Consider the following 19,417-nt stretch of genomic DNA (forward strand, 5'->3'; position numbering starts at 1 on the left):
AGCCAACATATCCTACGGTGTAGGAAATGTCTGAGCCCGAGCACCGCGCCAAGGTTTCTCAAGTAGCTCAGGGACCTAACACTCGCCTACCTGCGCCGTATGGGCACTACCAGGAGCCAGTGGGCAAATTACAGGAGCATGAGGCCGGAAACCTTGGCGCGGTGCTCGGGCTCAGACATGTCCTACACCGTAGGATATGTTGGCTAATCTCTCAATTTTAACATCAGTTTGAGGGTTTAGTAAGACCGCAGAGTGCACCTGTCTTTGCTATTATTTGGTCTGTGTGGCACCTGGACGGGCACTTCCTTTCCTCTATTCGCCAATATCAACATCCGTTGACATTGGAGGGACACACGTGACCTGTGATTGGCTGCAGCGGTGATCTGCTCCCATTGTGTTACGTGTGATGTCACATAAGGGGAGCAGAAGTGCCGGGGAGGGAGCCACACAGACCAGGTGAGTATCATCACTACCGTGGGTCGACTTCTTCAGAAGGTCTGATTTGGTTTCGGATAACACCTAGGAAAGTTCATGGATGATAGTGCTAAAGCAACCGATAGATTATTATAAGTGGATCCCAGCAACAGGCTGATGTGTGTAGGGGCATCACAACTCTTCTGATGCATCCAACGGGTAGGATTGGCAGGGGCAGATTAACCATAGACCAGGCAGGGACATTTACTGGTGGGCCGATGCCCCCAGGCGGCTGCTGAAGCCCTCTGATCTGGTGCTGGCTGGGTACATAATGAGCTCTAAACAGTAATTAACGCTGTGAGAATCAGATACTCATGGATCTGGCCAGCGAACGCACATTCCCTCCTGCATTCAACTGCTGTGGCCCGCACCTCACCTCCTAACACCACTGCTCCATATCTTAATCAAAGGCAACTGGAGGACAGAAGGTGGTAGCTATTGATGGCCACCACAGAGGGGTAGCTTTTGGGGCAGTATATTGTGGTGTTTGGTTCTGCTGGGATGGTATTTTGCACTATAGTATTGTTGCCCCACCGTCTGTTAATTTGGACCTGCCTACAACATGTGGCCACTTTAGTTTTTATTTTTTCTTTCCTGGGCCACTTTAAGTTCCCAGACAGCCCTTGAGGATTGGGATTAGACATATTGGATTTTTATATCCTGTTTTGTTCTGCTGGGAGATAAAGCCGCTGTCAGCAACTTCATTTCCTCACACCTACTGAATAGGCTGGGCCAAGCATGCATGTCTATGGGGAGGGTGGACGAGATAGTTGAAGCTAAGTACTACCAGTAGACACCAATAAGCAACTATCAATATTAATAATGGGTTCTAGAGCAGGATGTATAATAGTGTGACTGTATATCTCTCTTAAACAAAGTATGGAAAATAATGGGGGTCATTTCCATCATTAACGCTGGTCTTTGATTCCCCTCTGCTCTGCTGTAGGATTCGGCTAATTGATGAAGAGGCGGGGATCCCAGTCATAAATTAGGCGCACCTCTGGAAGTCTTTGCGCCAGCTGTAACCACTACTCCAGCCCCTGCCTGGAGTAGTATTCCTCCAACACTTACATAAATGTTAGTAAATTTGCTAGGGCAGATGTTCTGGCCCCCACCGCTCCCAAGTGTTAAATGAAGCATAAAAGTAACTATGCAACAAAATTTTGCGGCACAGATTTGAAAAAAAAGTTTTAAAACAGGCCTTGTGACTATTTTTACACCAAAAACTAGGGTAATGATAAAAAATGATAGTAAATCACCCCCAAAGAGTTTTTGCCTTCACACAGAGGTGGAGAACCAAAGAATGCAGTTACAGAATAACAGTTTTAATTATGTATTAGTGTGTGCTTCACTCTGCAGCCGAACACTTAACATTTCCCATAAGTTCTCATATCCCGTGTTCAAATTCTTCATTTCAACTGTACATAGCCTCCTTTCCGGCCCACATCAACATTGCGGCCATGCACAATGCCCACCTCACCGGTTTGGTACTGTCCCTTATTTTCCAGTGTCATGTATGACCCTCCTATTTTAAAGGGGTATTCCTGAGAGGCCGGTCGGGCATGCCTGTGGCCGCTCTATTCATTTCTATCGGTATTCCTGAGATGGCCACAGCGCTCGTCTATCTCTGTAACTCCCATAGAAATGAATGGCGTGGCCACACGTATGTGCGGCCGGCTGCTCCGTTTGTTGCAGGGGGTAGAGTGCCCCTGTTCTCCCAGCGGTAGGATCCCCACTCATTTAATGGTTGTGTGCTCCCATTTTTTGGCACTGAATGTATAAACTAAGGGGTTGAAAATACTTCCATGGCACCGTATCCTGGGCAGAGTGACTGTTCCACAAAAAGTTTAATATCTCACTATGATGATTGGGTAGTCACAGTGTGGCTCCTGATTCAGCAGCCCCATGCCAAACAAGTGACCGGGATTCCCTGCATGGTTTCTGAATGGCTTTCATATGCCTGCCAGGGGATTTCTCCAGTGTTGAGACTGGCATCTCTGTGAGCTTGTGCTATGTACCGCTCAGCAGGACAGGTGCAGTGATGTCACTATATGGTGCCCGTCTGCTGGGAGAGTGCAGGTCGGTGAATGGTAGAGCAGGGCGCTGCCTGCTTCACCATTGTAGTCAACTGTGTATACATCCTCAGGGCACAGATACAGTTACAATCAGGACATACCGTACCTCAGCCGCCAAAACCTGGGATGTTTGGGAGGTGTGTGTTCGCTCCTGATGTAAGCAATGAAGACCCACAGTCCAATATAATTCACATAGTACAGTGTACAGGATGAAACAGCTGCGTATGCAGGGATGCTCAACCTGCGGCACTCCAGCTGTTGTAAAACTACAACTTCCATCATGTCCGGGTGTAGGTTGATAGGTGTAGGCTGTCAATTAAAGGAGTTGTGCAGCGTCATAATATTGATGGCGTATCCTGAGGATAGATTATCAATATCAGATTAGTGGGGTCTAACTCCCAGCACCCCCCACGATCAGCTGGTTGAAGGGAGTTGTAGCGCTTGGTCAATCCCTGCGACCCCCTTCAAATAGCAAATTGAGTCAGAATCCCACCGATCTGATATTGGTGGCCTACAAAAAACTGGCTATACTCACTATAACTACAATCAGTAAAAGTCTATATCCCTGATGTGTCCCTATTAGGATTTTTACAATCCTAATAGGGACATATAGAGGATATAGATATTGGTGACTTATTCTCAGGATACAGTCACAGAGCACCTTCACCAGTGTAAAACGTAACCGTTACTGATAATATTTAAAACTAACCCATCATATATATAGTATAGTATCATATACGGTCCCGTGCTCTGTGACTAATATATATATTAAATTAAATTAAATTACACTAGTGACTGACTTGGATTTCTGATGTCCTTATCGATCAGAACTGTGATCTGATCACGGGATACAGTATTATGCCATTGCACAACCCCTATCATCTCCCTGACGCCTACATCTGATTGGCCACAGTCTGCTTTAGGTCTGAAGCCTACAATACGCTGGGTCCCAGCAGAGCGTGCACTGTCCCACTGCAGGTGGTGTGATGAGACCACACAGCACTGCCTGCACCAAGATTCTAACTGGGGGATCCTGGTACGGTGAGTATAACTTGTAATACACTGCTCAAAGAAATAAAGGGAACACAAAAATAACACATCCTAGATCTGAATTAATTAAATATTCTTCTGAAATACTTTGTTCTTTACATAGTTGAATGTGCTGACAACAAAATCACACACAAAAAAAAATAATGGAAATCAAATTTTTTAACCCATGGAGGTCTGGATTTGGAGTCACCCTCAAAATTAAAGTGGAAAAACACACTACAGTCTGATCCAACTTTGATGTAATGTCCTTAAAACAAGTCAAAATGAGGCTCAGTAGTGTGTGTGGCCTCCACGTGCCTGTATGACCTCCCTACAATGCCTGTGCATGCTCCTGATGAGGTGGCAGATGGTCTCCTGAGGGATCTCCTCCCAGACCTGGACTAAAGCATCTGCCAACTCCTGGACAGTCTGTGGTGCAACGTGACGTTGGTGGATAGAGCGAGACATGATGTCCCAGATGTGCTCAATTGGATTCAGGTCTGGGGAACGGGCGGGCCAGTCCATAGCATCAATGCCTTCGTCTTGCAGGAACTGCTGACACACTCCAGCCACATGAGGTCTAGCATTGTCTTGCATTAGGAGGAACCCAGGGCCAACCGCACCAGCATATGGTCTCACAAGGGGTCTGAGGATCTCATCTCGGTACCTAATGGCAGTCAGGCTACCTCTGGCGAGCACATGGAGGGCTGTGCGGCCCTCCAAAGAAATGCCACCCCACACCATTACTAACCCAATGCCAAACCGGTCATGCTGGAGGATGTTGCAGGCAGCAGAACGTTCTCCACGGCGTCTCCAGACTCTGTCACGTCTGTCACATGTGCTCAGTGTGAACCTGCTTTCATCAAATTTGCCAATCTTGGTGTTTTCTGGCAAATGCCAAACGTCCTGCACGGTGTTGGGCTGTAAGCACAACCCCCACCTGTGGACGTCGGACCCTCATATCACCCTCACGGAGTCTGTTTCTGACCGTTTGAGCAGACACATGCACATTTGTGGCCTGCTGGAGGTCATTTTGCAGGGCTCTGGCAGTGCTCCTCCTGTTCCTCCTTGCACAAAGGCGGAGGTAGCGGTCCGGCTGCTGGGCTGTTGCCCTCCTACGGCCTCCTCCACGTCTCCTGATGTACTGGCCTGTCTCCTGGTAGCGCCTCCATGCTCTGGACACTACGCTGACAGACACAGCAAACCTTCTTGCCACAGCTCGCATTGATGTGCCATCCTGGATAAGCTGCACTACCTGAGCCACTTGTGTGGGTTGTAGACTCCGTCTCATGCTACCACTAGAGTGAAAGCACCAGTAGCATTCAAAAGTGACCAAAACATCAGCCAGGAAGCATAGGAACTGAGAAGCGGTCTGTGGTTACCACCTGCAGAACCACTCCTTTATTGGGGGTGTCTTGCTAATTGCCTATAATTTCCACCTGTTGTCTATCCCATTTGCACAGCAGCATGTGAAATTGATTGTCACTCAGTGTTGCTTCCTAAGTGGACAGTTTGATTTCACAGAAGTGTGATTGACTTGGAGTTACATTGTTTTGTTTAAGTGTTCCCTTTATTTTTTTGAGCAGTGTATTTTAGCCATCTGTGGCTAGTACAGTCCTGATCAAAAGTTTAAGACCACTTGAAAAATGGCAAAAAATCATATTTAGCATGGCTGGATCTTAACAAGGTTCCAAGTAGAGCTTCAACATGCAACAAGAAGAAATGGGAGTGAGACAAAACATTTTTTGAGCATTAAATTTAATGAAAACAACAAATAAACTGAAACAGGCTGTTTTTCAGCTGATCAAAAGTTTAGGACCACACCTTCAAAAAAATGTAAAAATAAAGCCCCCCCAAAACAGAAATCCAACTTCCAACATGAACTCAGTAATGAGTAGCTCCGCCGTTATTGTTTATCACTTCCAAAATTCGTTTCGGCATGCTTGATGCAAGCATTTCCATGAGGTGAGTGGGAACATTTCTCCAAGTGGTGAAGACGGCCGCACGAAGGCCATCTACTGTCTGGAACTGTTGTCCATTTTTGTAAACTTCCCTTGCCATCCATCTCCAAAGGTTCTCATTTGGATTTAGATCAGGGGAACACGCAGGATGGGCCAAAAGCGTGATGTTATTCTCCTGGAAGAAGTCCCTTGTCCTGCGGGCATTGTGTACTGTAGCCTTGTCCTGTTAAAAAACCCAGTCGTTACCACACAGACCAGGGCCCTCATCATGAGGAATGCTCTCTGCAACATCTGGACATAGCCAGCGGCCGTTTGACGCCCCTGCACTTCCTGAAGCTCCATTGTTCTACTGAAGGAAAAAGCACCCCAGACCATTATGGCGCCCCCTCCACTGTGGCGCGTAGAAAACATCTCAGGTGAGATCTGCTTGTTATGCCAGTAACGTTGGAAACCATCAGGACCATCAAGGTTACATTTTTTCTCATCAGAGAATAAAACTTTCTTCCACCTTTGAATGTCCCATGTTTGGTGCTCTCTTGCAAAGTCCAAACGAGCAGTTCTGTGGCGTTCAAGGAGACGAGGTCTTTGAAGACGTTTTTTGTTTTTGAAGCCCTTCAGTCTCAGATGCCGTCTGATGGTTATGGGGCTGCAGTCAGCACCAGTAAGGGCCTTAATTTGGGTCGAGGATCGTCCAGTGTCTTGACGGACAGCCAATTGGATCCTCCGGCTCAGTGCTGGTCTTTTTGGGGTCTTCAACTTGAATGCTCAAAAAATGTTTTGTCTCACTCTCATTTCTTCTTGTTGCATGTTGAAGCTCTACTTGGAACCTTGTTAAGATCCAACAATGTAAAATATGATTTTTTGCCATTTTTCAAGTGGTCTTAAATTTTTGATCAGGACTGTATATGGGATACCTGTAGTTATGATTAGTGGCGTCGCTACAGCGGGCAATTGCCCCCCCCTCCATGTTATTCTTTGCCCCCCCAGGTGTCCCCCCACTGATTCTCCCCAAAGCAGGCCGGTGAATACTAATGAGCGCTCATTAGTACCGAAGGACCAGGAAGCGGTAAACGCTCTGTACTTACCACTTCCTGGTCCTCGGCTGTCGGCTGTGCAGGGCTGCGCACAGCGTGAGGGCGCTCTGTGACCTCACGCTGTGCGTGCCAGTTCAGAGCACAGTCGACTCAGGAGAAAGAAAATTGCAGGCAGTGTCCAGGAGCAGGAGAGGTAAGTGTTTTTTTATTTTATAAAAAATGTGGCTGCTGGGGGCATAATAAGGGCTAATCATGAGGCATAATGGGGGCTAATCATGAGGCATATGGGGGCTAATTGGAGCAATAATGTGGGCTAATGAGGCATAATGGCTTATAATGGGGGCTAATGAGGCATAAGGGCTGATATGGGGGCTAATGAGGCATAAGGGCTGATATGGGGGCTATTGAGAGGCATGGGGGCTGATATGGGGGTGATAAGAGGCATAATGGGGGCTAATAAGAGGAATAATGGGGGCTAATGAGGCATAATGGCTTATAATGGGGGCTAATGAGGCATAAGGGCTTATAATGGGGGCTAATGAGGCATAAGAGCTGATATGGGGGCTAATGAGAGTCATGGGGGCTGATATGGGAGTGATGAGAGGCATAATGAGGGCTAATGAGAGGCATAATAAGTGTCATCCACAGATGCCCCCATAACAGTGTGTCTTCCACAGATCCACCATAACACTGCGCCTGCGCACTGACGAGAGACAGAAAGAAGGGGAAAGAATCCGCGGAAACAAGCAGAGGACGGCACAGCAGACGACTGAATAGCTTCTTTTGTAAGTAAATTGTTTTATTATAAATGTATCCCTGCATACCGCAATTCTCTCGTATTTTGTAATCTTATCTATAGATACTTATTTTGTTTTTGCCCCCCTATTTTTGACTGTGGTATCTTTGTGCCCCCCCTATATATTGTTCCTAGAGTCGCCACTGGTTATGATGATGTTTATGATGTACAGTATTTGGTGGCATTGTGCCAGACAGTAAGTACAGTGATAGATGGGGCAGCAACAGGCACAGAAATGTGGGTAATAGTAGGAGGGTAGAACACGCCAACTGTAATCACTTATACAGCCTGCAGAACATCTGTGTACAGCTGCTATTTACTGCTATGGTTACTGTATGGAGGTAATACTGGTCATTGTATAGTGCTCTGCGCAGTAACAGTATGGTAATATTGTGTTTTGGCATTCCCTGGGTTGGGTGCCTGCTCAGCTCTCAGATGTTTGGGGTTAATTCAACAAAGCATGTATCTCCAGCATCTTCCTTTAATTGCTCTTTTACTGCTGCATGTTCTTAGATGCACATTGCCTTGTGCTTTGAACATTCGGAATAAGCTGTAACTTTACATCCACTCCACTAGGGGGCCCCCATTTTATTCACTTACAAAAAGACAAACTTTTCAGTAGTATGTTCCTTTAAGAGTACAAGATTGAGTGATTGCTTTAATATCCAATAAGAAGCGAAAGAGCGAACTGTCATAGCCAATCAGCATCGTAGTCTCGTATTTCTAGCTTGCTGGTTGGTGGACACCGTGTAATATAAAAGCGGTGGGCCCGGCTAACCCTTCCTTTTACCTCCCGGAGCCCTCGTGTGAGGTATGTGTGGCCTACCAGCACCGCGGCTGTAGGGTGTTCTGTGGCCCCCGTTTACGTCTCTGTACACGGCTCGTTGTAAAGGGAAGGCACGTGTCTAATGTCTTGGCGCTGTGTCCTGCCGCAGGCTTCTATTAATGTGTTCCATGTGAATGGCGGCCTACAGTTATCAGCGCTCGGTCTATGGGACTTCCTCTGAATTACCATGTGTTCTGTGGGCATTGCCTCGTAGCTGCTTCCATGTAACAGTCTAGGTGCAGGGTCATATGATAGAAAGTACAACAACCTTCAGAAGTCTGTTACCGTGTCCTTGTGTGTAGGCCACTGCCTCATCTGGACCTGGCTTCCTAATGCTTTGATCCCACTGGTGATGTAAATTATAAAGGAATCCTTTATCCCTTCATGTGTACATGGATAGGATCTGCCTTACAGGTATGGGGCGCCACTGAATGTTGGGGGATTTCAAAAATGTCCCCTTTATGATAAATTGAGTGATCACTTAGTGAATTAGTGTTCACTTTATTAGGATTGTCTATAGCAGAGAACCCCTTAAGGCTACTTTTACACTAGCGTCTTAGTTTTCCGGTATTGAGATCCGTCATAGGGGCTCAATACCAGGAAAAAAGGCTTCAGTTTTGTCCCCATTCACTGTTAATAGGGACAAAACTGAACGGAATGGAACGCTCCAAAATGCATTCCGTTTCGTTTAGTTGCGTTCCCATACCAGAGCTCAAACTGCAACATGTTCTAGTTTGCTTTCTGTCCTGGGATGCGGAGCAAGACGGATCCGGCATGACCCCTAATGCAAGTCAATGGGGACGGATCCGTTTTCTCTGACTCAATAGAAAACGGATCCGTCCCCCATTGACTTTCAGTGGAGTTCATGACAGATCCGTCTTGGCAATGTCAAAGATAATACAACCGGATCCGTTCATAACGGATGCAGATGGTTGCATTATCTGTAACAGAAGTGTTTTTGCTGAACCCTGCCGGATCAAAAACGCTAGTGTGAAAGGAGCCTTAAAAGCCAAATTACACAGATCCTTTAATTCCGCTGGTCATTAAAGGGAACCTGTCACTGGGATTTTCTGTATATAGCTGAGGACATGGGCTGCTAGATAGCTGCTAGCACATCCGCAATACCTAGTCCCCATAGCTCTGTGTGCTTTTATTGTGTAAAAAACAGATTTGATACATATGCAAATTAACCTTAGAGGAGTCCTGTCCCTGACTTGCTCTGTATAGCGCAGTACTGGTTTACAGTGGGTTCTAGTAGTCCGTGCAGATAACTGGTATGTAATGTGCTTCTTCTCCAGCTGATGTAAGTATCTTTTTCACAGGATCATCAGGTCTTTAAACCCTTTTTGTGGCAATCCTTGGAAGCACTGACAAGATGCCCAGGGAAGACAGGTCTACGTGGAAGTCCAACTATTTTCTGAAAATCATTGTAAGTATTTTTTTTTTTTGTTGCTTCACTTGATTCTGTAAATGTGTAACTCTTATAGATATGTTAAAGGGGTTGTTTTAGGAGCTGACCTGCTTCCTGAAGAGGGTTGTCTGCCATGAGACAACCCCTTTAAGTGATGTTCTTGACCATTCTGGTACACATTTACAGATGGGCTACTAAGCCTGTAGTTTTACAGAATTTATACAAACGTTCTTGGTTTTTCTTTCAGCAACTGCTGGATGACTATCCAAAATGCTTTATCGTGGGGGCGGACAACGTTGGCTCAAAGCAGATGCAACAGATCCGTATGTCCCTGCGAGGGAAAGCCGTGGTGCTGATGGGAAAGAACACCATGATGCGCAAGGCTATCCGTGGCCACTTGGAAAATAACTCTGCCCTGGAAAAGTGAGTCTTGACTTTGCTTTTCATGAGCGATGTATTTTCGTCTTCTTCAAGCAATTAATTTCACATTTTTTTTTTTTTTTTTTTTTTTTTTTTTTTGCAGGCTTCTGCCTCACATCAAGGGAAATGTGGGATTTGTTTTCACCAAGGAAGATCTTACAGAAGTGCGAGATATGCTACTTGCCAACAAGGTAATCACACCTCCATAAGGTAGTATGTAACCTGTAGCTATTGGCAAGGGACCTATTGGCCTCTTGGCTGTAGGAAATAGACTAAGGATCTCAGGGATGGACTGGGAGCTTAACCACCTCAGCCCCCAGTGCTTAAACACCCTGAAAGACCAGGCCACTTTTTACACTTCTGACCTACACTACTTTCACCATTTATTGCTCGGTCATGCAACTTACCACCCAAATGAATTTTACCTCCTTTTCTTCTCACTAATGGAGCTTTCATTTGGTGGTATTTCATTGCTGCTGACATTTTTACTTTTTTTGTTATTAATCAAAATTTAACGATTTTTTTGCAAAAAAAGACATTTTTCACTTTCAGTTGTAAAATTTTGCAAAAAAAACGTGTTTTGGGGTGTCATTTTATATATACCCATGCTGGGTGAGATAAATATCTTGGTCAAATGCCAACTTTGTATAAACTTTGTATAAAAAAATGGGAAAAGTTGTCTTTTGCCAAGATATTTCTCTCACCCAGCATGGGTATATGTAAAATGACACCCCAAAACACATTCCCCAACTTCTCCTGAGTACGGAGATACCAGATGTGTGACACTTTTTTGCAGCCTAGGTGGGCAAAGGGGCCCATATTCCAAAGAGCACCTTTCGGATTTCACAGGTCATTTTTTACAGAATTTGATTTCAAACTCCTTACCACACATTTGGGCCCCTAGAATGCCAGGGCAGTATAACTACCCCACAAGTGACCCCATTTTGGAAAGAAGAGACCCCAAGGTATTCGCTGATGGGCATAGTGAGTTCATGGAAGTTTTTATTTTTTGTCACAAGTTAGTGGAATATGACACTTTGTATGAAAAAGAAAAAAAAAAATCAGCATTTTCCACTAACTTGTGACAAAAAATAAAAAATTCTAGGAACTCGCCATGCCCCTCACGGAATACCTTGGGGTGTCTTCTTTCCAAAATGGGGTCACTTGTGGGGTAGTTATACTGCCCTGGCATTTTCCAGGGGCCCTAATGTGTGGTAAGTAGGTAAATGACCTGTGAAATCCGAAAGGTGCTCTTTGGAATATGGGCCCCTTTGCCCACCTAGGCTGCAAAAAAGTGTCACACATGTGGTATCGCCGTATTCAGGAGAAGTTGGGGAATGTGTTTTGGGGTGTCATTTTACATATACCCTTGCTGGGTGAGAGAAATATCTTGACAAAAGACAACTTTTCCCTTTTTTTTTATACAAAGTTGGCATTTGACCAAGATATTTCTCTCACCCAGCATGGGTATATGTAAAATGACACCCCAAAACACATTCCCCAACTTCTCCTGAGTACGGCGATACCAGATGTGACACTTTTTTGCAGCCTAGATACGCAAAGGTGCCCAAATTCCTTTTAGGAGGGCATTTTTAGACATTTGGATACCAGACTTCTTCTCACGCTTTGGGGCCCCTAGAATGCCAGGGCAGTATAAATACCCCACATGTGACCCCATTTTGGAAAGAAGACACCCCAAGGTATTCAATGAGGGGCATGGCGAGTTCATCGAATTTTTTTTTTTTCTGGCACAAGTTAGCGGAAATTGATATTTTTAATTTTTTTCTCACAAAGTCTCCCGTTCCGCTAACTTGGGACAAAAATTTCAATCTTTCATGGACTCAATATGCCCCTCACGGAATACCTGGGGGTGTCTTCTTTCCGAAATGGGGTCACATGTGGGGTATTTATACTGCCCTGGCATTCTAGGGGCCCTAAAGCGTGAGAAGAAGTCTGGAATATAAATGTCTAAAAATTTTTACGCATTTGGATTCCGTGAGGGGTATGGGGAGTTCATGTGAGATTTTATTTTTTGACACAAGTTAGTGGAATATGAGACTTTGTAAGAAAAAAAAATAATTCTGCTAACTTGGGCCAAAAAAATGTCTGAATGGAGCATGACAGGGGGGTGATCAATGACAGGGGGGTGATCAATGACAGGGGGGTGATCAATGACAGGGGGGTGATCAATGACAGGGGGGTGATCAATGACAGGGGGGTGATCAATGACAGGGGGGTGATCAATGACAGGGGGGTGATCAATGACAGGGGGGTGATCAATGACAGGGGGGTGATCAATGACAGGGGGGTGATCAATGACAGGGGGGTGATCAATGACAGGGGGGTGATCAATGACAGGGGGGTGATCAGGGAGTCTATATGGGGTGATCACCACAGTCATTGATCACGCCCCTGTAAGGCTTCATTCAGACGTCCGGATGCGTTTTGCGGATCCGATCCATCTATCAGTGGATCCGTAAAAATCATGCGGACGTCTGAATGGAGCTTTACAGGGGGGTGATCAATGACAGGGGGGTGATCAGGGAGTCTATATGGGGTGATCAGGGGCTAATAAGGGGTTAATAAGTGACGGGGGGGGGGGGTGTAGTGTAGTGGTGCTTGGTGCTACTTTACTGAGCTACCTGTGTCCTCTGGTGGTCGATCCAAACAAAGGGGACCACCAGAGGACCAGGTAGCAGGTATATTAGACGCTGTTATCAAAACAGCGTCTAATATACCTGTTAGGGGTTAAAAAAAACACATCTCCAGTCTGCCAGCGAACGATCGCCGCTGGCAGGCTGGAGATCAACTCTCTTACCTTCCGTTCCTGTGTGCGCGCGTTCACAGGAAATCTCGCGTCTCGCGAGATGACGCGTATATGCGTCCAGGTGGAATGAATCAACCACCTCCAGGACGCGTCTGTGCGTACAGCGGTCCGGAGGTGGTTAAAGTGGCCCTGCAAAAAACCTATAAGTGGCCCCATGTTGTAGGCGGATCCCAATGGAAAGAAGTTGGGGCAACAGAAGTAGGTGGGGCTAGCAGTACCGTAGTGCAGCACACAATACTGACACCCCCGTTACAGTACTCAACTGTATTACCATTCTAAAAACAGCAGTACAGTTGAATTCAGGAGAGCGCCACCGGCCAGGAACAGAAGTACCTGATGGGCATACGATCATTTTGTACCTTGCCAGTGAGCATGGGGAGCGCTTAGGTGGCCCTCTGGGAAACTTCCTTGTAGAGTTTATGGCCAGTCAGCCCCTGAAGGTTCTACATAGTGGTTAATGTCAGGCTAAAATGATATCCTGCTGTAAAGTACATTTGGCTACCTTCACACGTATAACATGGTGTGTTGTTTGCCTTTGGAATTGGTTAGACTGCATGGTAATTGCACATGGCTCATTTTTACTTCCAAGTAGCAGTTCTCACCATTGGCGATAAAAACTGAGGGATAAAGAACATTGTCCACACTGCAAAGACTGTACGTACATACCTGAAGTCTGATGCGGTCACCTTTACTACGCCGAATTAGGAAAGATGTGTATTAGCCGTATAGAAGGAATGCCAAAGTTAGTTTATGTTCATCAAAACTTTACACAGTGCCCTAATTTTTTTTAAAAACTGTCTTGTTAGGTGCCAGCTTCTGCTCGTGCTGGAGCCATTGCACCTTGTCATGTCACAGTGCCTGCCCAGAATACTGGTTTGGGTCCTGAGAAGACATCCTTCTTCCAGGCTTTGGGAATCACTACTAAAATCTCCAGAGGAACTATTGAAATTCTGGTAAGCAAACTTAAAATGCATTTCTTTATAAATAAAAGTTTCAAATGAATTTGGTTGCGTAGTCTGAGTTTCTCTAGTTCATATGGGAGTAGGTGCAGCCTAATGGCAAAAACTTCTTCTGCAGAGTGATGTACAGCTGATTAAGACTGGAGACAAAGTAGGTGCCAGCGAAGCCACCTTGCTGAACATGTTGAACATTTCTCCATTCTCCTTTGGTTTGATCATCCAACAAGTCTATGACAATGGAAGCATCTACAGCCCAGAGGTCTTGGATATCACAGAGGATGCCCTGAGAACTCGCTTTTTGGAGGTATGTTACCTATGCAAATTATGAGGTTCAAATATAGTTGCTAGCTCGTGTGACCTTGAATCTACAATTGTTTTTTTATTTTTTATATAGGGTGTGCGCAATGTGGCCAGTGTTTGCCTGCAGATTGGTTATCCCACTGTCGCCTCTATACCTCATTCCATCATCAATGGATACAAGCGGGTTCTTGCTGTTGCAGTGGAGACAGACTACAGCTTCCCATTGGCAGACAAGGTAAGGCTACTTTAGTTTTTTACGGATCTGTCATGGATCTGCAAAAAACACTTCAATTACAATAAAACAACTGCATGCATCCGTCATGAACACCATTGAAAGTCAATGGGGGACGGATCCGTTTTCTGTTGTCAGAGAAAACAGATCGGTCCCCGTTGACTTACATTGTGTGTCGGGACGGATCCGTCTTGCTCCGCACCACATCGTGGACAGAAACGCTGCTTGCAGCATTATTCTGTCCGCGATGTGAGTGCAACCAAACGGAATGCATTTTAATGCGTTTCGTTCAGTTTTGTCCCCGTTGACGATGAATAGGGACAAAACTGAATAGTTTTCTTCCGCTATTGAGATCCTATGATGGATCTCAATAGCGGAATTGAAAACCCGAATGTGAAAGCAGCCTAAAACGAATGTTGTATTTAGGCAGGTTTCAGCAGGGAGCAATAGGATGTGCATGAAGAGGATTCTAGATAGGATTTCTTTGGATGCAGACCTATCACTGCTTTAACTTTAAAACTTGCTTTGGAAGAATAGTCAGTCTGACTGATGCCTAAATAAACTGCTCCAACATAGTCTCCTGCTGCCACCCCGCTCCAATGCACTGGTAGTATTAAAGGGGTTGTGCCGGGTTTTAAACTTCTCCCTGCCCCATTCCTCTCAATGTGACTGCTATAGAGAAGCAGGCTGCAGCACTCGGTTATCTTCAGCAGTCCGATAGAGATGGAGAGACTGCAAAATGTGGTCTGCGCATAGGCCCTAACCTTCACTTTTTATTGGTGAAAGTGAATAAAAACTTTAATTTTTTTTGTACAAAATTAGATTTCCGTGAAATAGTCAACTTTTCTATGCTAGAAAAGGCATAGAAGTCTTCTGAAGTTTCCCCTTACATGTTTAAGGCTTTTACCACTTGGGTTTTTGGACCTTATTGATCAGCTGGTTGTGTGGATGGGGACAACACGTTTAAAAGGGTTGTCTTGGAATAATACATTTATAGCAAGGGCCTGCAACCTGCCTCTAGACAGAGGATTCATACTTTTCTGCCCCCCGCTGCTGATTCTTCACACTGTGTCCATGTTCTGGTCCTGCAGTGTTGACATCCGGCACAGCATGGTAACATGCTCCGTTGCAGCCAATGACTGGTTTCCACAGTAACATAGCCACAGGCGGCACCTCACTGCTGCTTGTCGTTTACTGCAGTGTAGCATGTGTCCGTGCTGCATCGGGTGTCACCACGGTGGGGACTGGAACATGGACATAGTAGAAGTTATTGTGGAGGGCCAGAGCTGCAGAGAGCAGGTGAGTATGCATCTTCAGTTTAGAGAGGCAGGCTGGGGGCACTTGCTTAAAACATTATTCCCAGAGAACCTCTTTAAAGGGGTTATCCAATACTATAAACTGCCCCCCCCCCTACCCATATGCTGGGCCCCTCACAGGGAATATACTTAACCCGCTCCCGGTCCCCGCACCAACGCTGCTGCTTCTCACCGTGTGGGGATGAAAACATCCAGTGTCGGGGGGGGAGGGGTGTCAGCCAATGGCAGGCGGGGACGAGGCTCATCCCCGCATGCCATTGGCTGCTCCCACCGACACCGGATGTTTTCATTGGCGCACGGTGAGAAGCGGCGGTGCGGGGACCGGGAGAGGTGTAAGTATATTACCAGTGAGGGGCCTGGCATATGGAGAGGGGGGGGGGGGGCAGTTTATAGTATTGAATAACCCCTTTAAGGGATAATTGACTTTGTGAATATAGTAACTTAGATGCGATGTGGTAAGAGATCTTCTCTCTGTCAAATGGAAATAGGTGCTCATTTACAAGCTAGAAGTAATCCGGCTCATTGTCCTGAGCATGATAGATTCTTGGAGTCTGTATTTGCCTGTTGTGCTTTAGTTCGCATAGTCTGTCTTGGTCTGCTTTATATGATTGTGTTGGTATTTACTGGGCCTTCTGTTTTGCAGGTCAAGGCTTTCCTGGCAGATCCATCTGCGTTTGCTGTTGCTGCTCCTGTTGTAGAGGCTGCTTCTGCTCCCGCTGCTGCACCTGCTCAGGAGGAGAAGAAAGAAGAGTCTGAGGAGTCTGATGACGATATGGGATTTGGACTCTTTGATTAAGATGTTTCATCGGTCAAACTACATCAATAAAATTTCATACAACTAACGCCTGGTGCTTTGTGATTAATATGAAGGTGACACACTGAGCTATTAGTTACTGACTGAACACAGTAGATCAGATGGAGCCCTACCAACTCCACAGCAGGGTAGGTGTGAAAATGAGCTCTTACCAAGCTCTGCCTCGAATGCCACCAGATATAAGGCAGATACCTTTATAAGTAAATATTTGACCTTTTTAAAGGCAGACAGGTCTTCGATAATCAAGCCAGCATCTCATCTGCAGACAGCTGTAAAAGGTGGAACACTGACACTTATAGGATACCTGCCTTACCTCTAGTGGCATTAGAGGCAGAGCTTAACCACCTCCCGACCGCCTAACTCAGGGATGCGTCCTGCGGGCGGCCGGGTTATTCCTCCTGGACGCATCTACGCGTGATCTCGCGAGATTTCCTGTGAACGCGCGTTCAAAGGATCGCGAGGTAAACAAGTTGATCTACAGCCTGCCAGCTGCGATCATTCGCTGGCAGGCTGTAGATGCGTTTTTTTTTTTGTTTGTTTTTTATCAGAAAGGTATATTAGACGCGGTTTTGTTAACAGTGTCTGATATACCTGCTATCTGGTGGTCCCTTTTGCTTGGATTGACCACCAGAGGACACAGGCAGCTCTGTAAGTAGCACTACCCCCCCCCCCCCCGTCACTTATTAACCCCTGATCACCCCATATAAACTCCATCATTGATCACCCCCCCTGTAAGGATCCATTCAGACGTCCGTATGTGTTTTGCGGATCCGCAAAACACTGATACCGGCAATGTGCTTTCCGCATTTTGCGGATCCGCACATTGCCAGAACTATATAGAAAATTCCTTTTCTTAGGACATGTTCTATATTTTTGCGGACCCGGAAGTGCAGATCTGCAATTCCGGATCCGAGCGGGACAAAGTCTGTCCCCATAGAAATGAATGGGTCTGCAATTCCGTTCCGCAAAATGCGGAACAGAATTGCGGACATGTGAATGGGGCCTAAGGGTCCCTTATCACTGCCAGTTAGCCACTTGTTAGGTAGTTAGCGCCCACCGCAGTCACTGATTAGCGTCATTGCTAATCAGCACTAGTACTATATAGTATCTGTAAGTGATCAAGACTGATTGCAATCAGATCTATATCAGTACATTAGGGTCACCTTAGGCTCTCTTCAAAAAACGCAGTGTTCGCCCGATCTTGTGCGCACACTTGCGTTCAGTCCGCCACACCGTAGTGACAAATGTTTTTTTTCTGATCACTGCAAAAACACCGTAAAATCGCTGCGCGCTATGAAGATCACTTTTGAGCGTTTTGGATCTTTATTAGCGATCGCAGCTTTTTTTTTTTTGCACATTTTTTGGCAGAGATTTTTTCATCCACATTGATCGATGCGAATGAAGAAATCTGTGCCGTTCATTTTCTTTCAGCCCAGAGGCTGAACGGAAAAAAAAAAATCATTACCCGTATGCTCAATATAAGGCCTCATGCACACGACCGTGCCGTTTTTGGCGCGTTCATGTAAAATTTAATTTTTTGTGACAAGTTAGTGAATGAGACTTTGTAAGGGAAAAAAAATCCTTTTCCGCTAACTTGTGCCAAAAAAATATATTCTAGGAACTCTCCATTCCCCTCATGGAATACCTTGGGGTGTCTTCTTTCCAAAATGGGGTCACTTGTGGGGTATTTATACTGCCCTGGTATTTTAGGGGCCCTAAAGCGTGAGAAGTAGTTTGGAATCCAAATGCGTAAAAAATGCCCTGTGAAATCCTAAAGGTACTCATTGGAATTTGGGCCCCTTTGTGCACCTAGGCTGCAAAAAAGTGTCACACGTGGTATCGCCGTACTCAGGAGAAGTAGGGCAATGTGTTTTGGGGTGTATTTTTACATATACCCATACTGGGTGTGAGAAAAATCTCTGTAAATGACAACTTTTTAATTTTTTTTTTATACAAAGTTGTCAATTTACAGAGATATTTCTCTCACCCAGCATGGGTATATGTAAAAATACACCCCAAAACACATTTCCCTACTTCTCCTGAGTATGGCAATACCACATGTGTGACACTTTTTTGCAGCCTAGGTGCGTAAAGGGGCCGAAAGTCCAACGAGTACCTTTAGGCTTTACAGGATTGCTAACAATTTAGCCCCGCCCAAAATGCCAGAACAGTAAACACACCCCACAAATGACCCCATTTCGGAAAGTAGACACCCCAAAGTATTCACTGAGGGGCATAGTGAGTCCGTGGGAGATTTATTTATTTTTTTGCCAGAAGTTAGCCGAAATGGAAACTTTATTTTTTTTTCTCAGTGTCATTTTCCACTAACTTCTGAAAAAAAATTAAATCATACATGAACTCACCATGCCCCTCTGCGAATACTTTGGGGTGTCTTCTTTCTAAAATGGGGTCATTTGGGGGGTATTTATACTATCCTGGCATTCTAGCACCTCAAGAAACATGACCGGTGCTCAGAAAGTCAGAGCTGCTTCAAAATGCGGAAATTCACATTTTTGTACCATAGTTTGTAAATGCTATAACTTTTGTGCAAACCAATAAATATACACTTATTGGATTTTTTATTTTTCAAAGACATGTAGCACAATAAATTCTGACACGAGCTTGTATAGAAATGTAATTATAGTTGAACAATTTAACCAGAGAAAGTTAAAAATACACTTTTTTTGAGAAAATTGCGGCCTATTTTGATATCGGAAAAATGAAAAATCTTAGCAGCAATCAAATACCACCAAAAGAAAGCTGTATTTGTGAGAAGAAAAGGAGGTAAAGATCATTTGGGTGGTAAGTTGTATGACCGAGCAATAAACGGTGAAAGTAGTGTAGTGCAGAATTGTAGAAAGTGGTCTGGTCATTAAGGGGGTTTAAGCTAGGGGGGCTGAGGTGGTTAAGAGCTAATTTGCATCCCTTTCTTTCCAGAATTCG

At 45.3% G+C, this 19,417-nt stretch overlaps 1 protein-coding gene across 1 annotated transcript; it reads left to right on the top strand.

Annotated features, from left to right (window-relative positions):
• The first annotated feature begins 8,129 nt into the window (after positions 1-8,129).
• Positions 8,130-16,503, top strand: RPLP0 (ribosomal protein lateral stalk subunit P0). Its single transcript, XM_040416514.1, has 8 exons — positions 8,130-8,180; positions 9,519-9,624; positions 9,854-10,029; positions 10,130-10,217; positions 13,660-13,806; positions 13,931-14,116; positions 14,207-14,347; positions 16,304-16,503. Exons 2-8 carry the CDS (start codon positions 9,571-9,573, stop codon positions 16,454-16,456), a joined length of 945 nt encoding a protein of 314 aa, XP_040272448.1. The 5' UTR covers positions 8,130-8,180; positions 9,519-9,570; the 3' UTR covers positions 16,457-16,503.
• Positions 16,504-19,417: the final 2,914 nt, after the last annotated feature.

The sequence above is a fragment of the Bufo bufo genome, chromosome 2, assembly GCF_905171765.1.
Source record: "Bufo bufo chromosome 2, aBufBuf1.1, whole genome shotgun sequence".
NCBI lineage: Eukaryota > Metazoa > Chordata > Amphibia > Anura > Bufonidae > Bufo > Bufo bufo.

Excerpts from the sequence above, each read along its gene's own strand:
- RPLP0 (XM_040416514.1), top strand. The coding sequence starts at position 9,571 with ATGCCCAGGGAAGACAGGTCTACGTGGAAGTCCAACTATTTTCTGAAA. Across the intron at positions 10,218-13,659 it reads ATATGCTACTTGCCAACAAG|GTGCCAGCTTCTGCTCGTGC; the intron begins GTAATCACACCT and ends CTGTCTTGTTAG. Across the intron at positions 13,807-13,930 it reads GAGGAACTATTGAAATTCTG|AGTGATGTACAGCTGATTAA; the intron begins GTAAGCAAACTT and ends CTTCTTCTGCAG.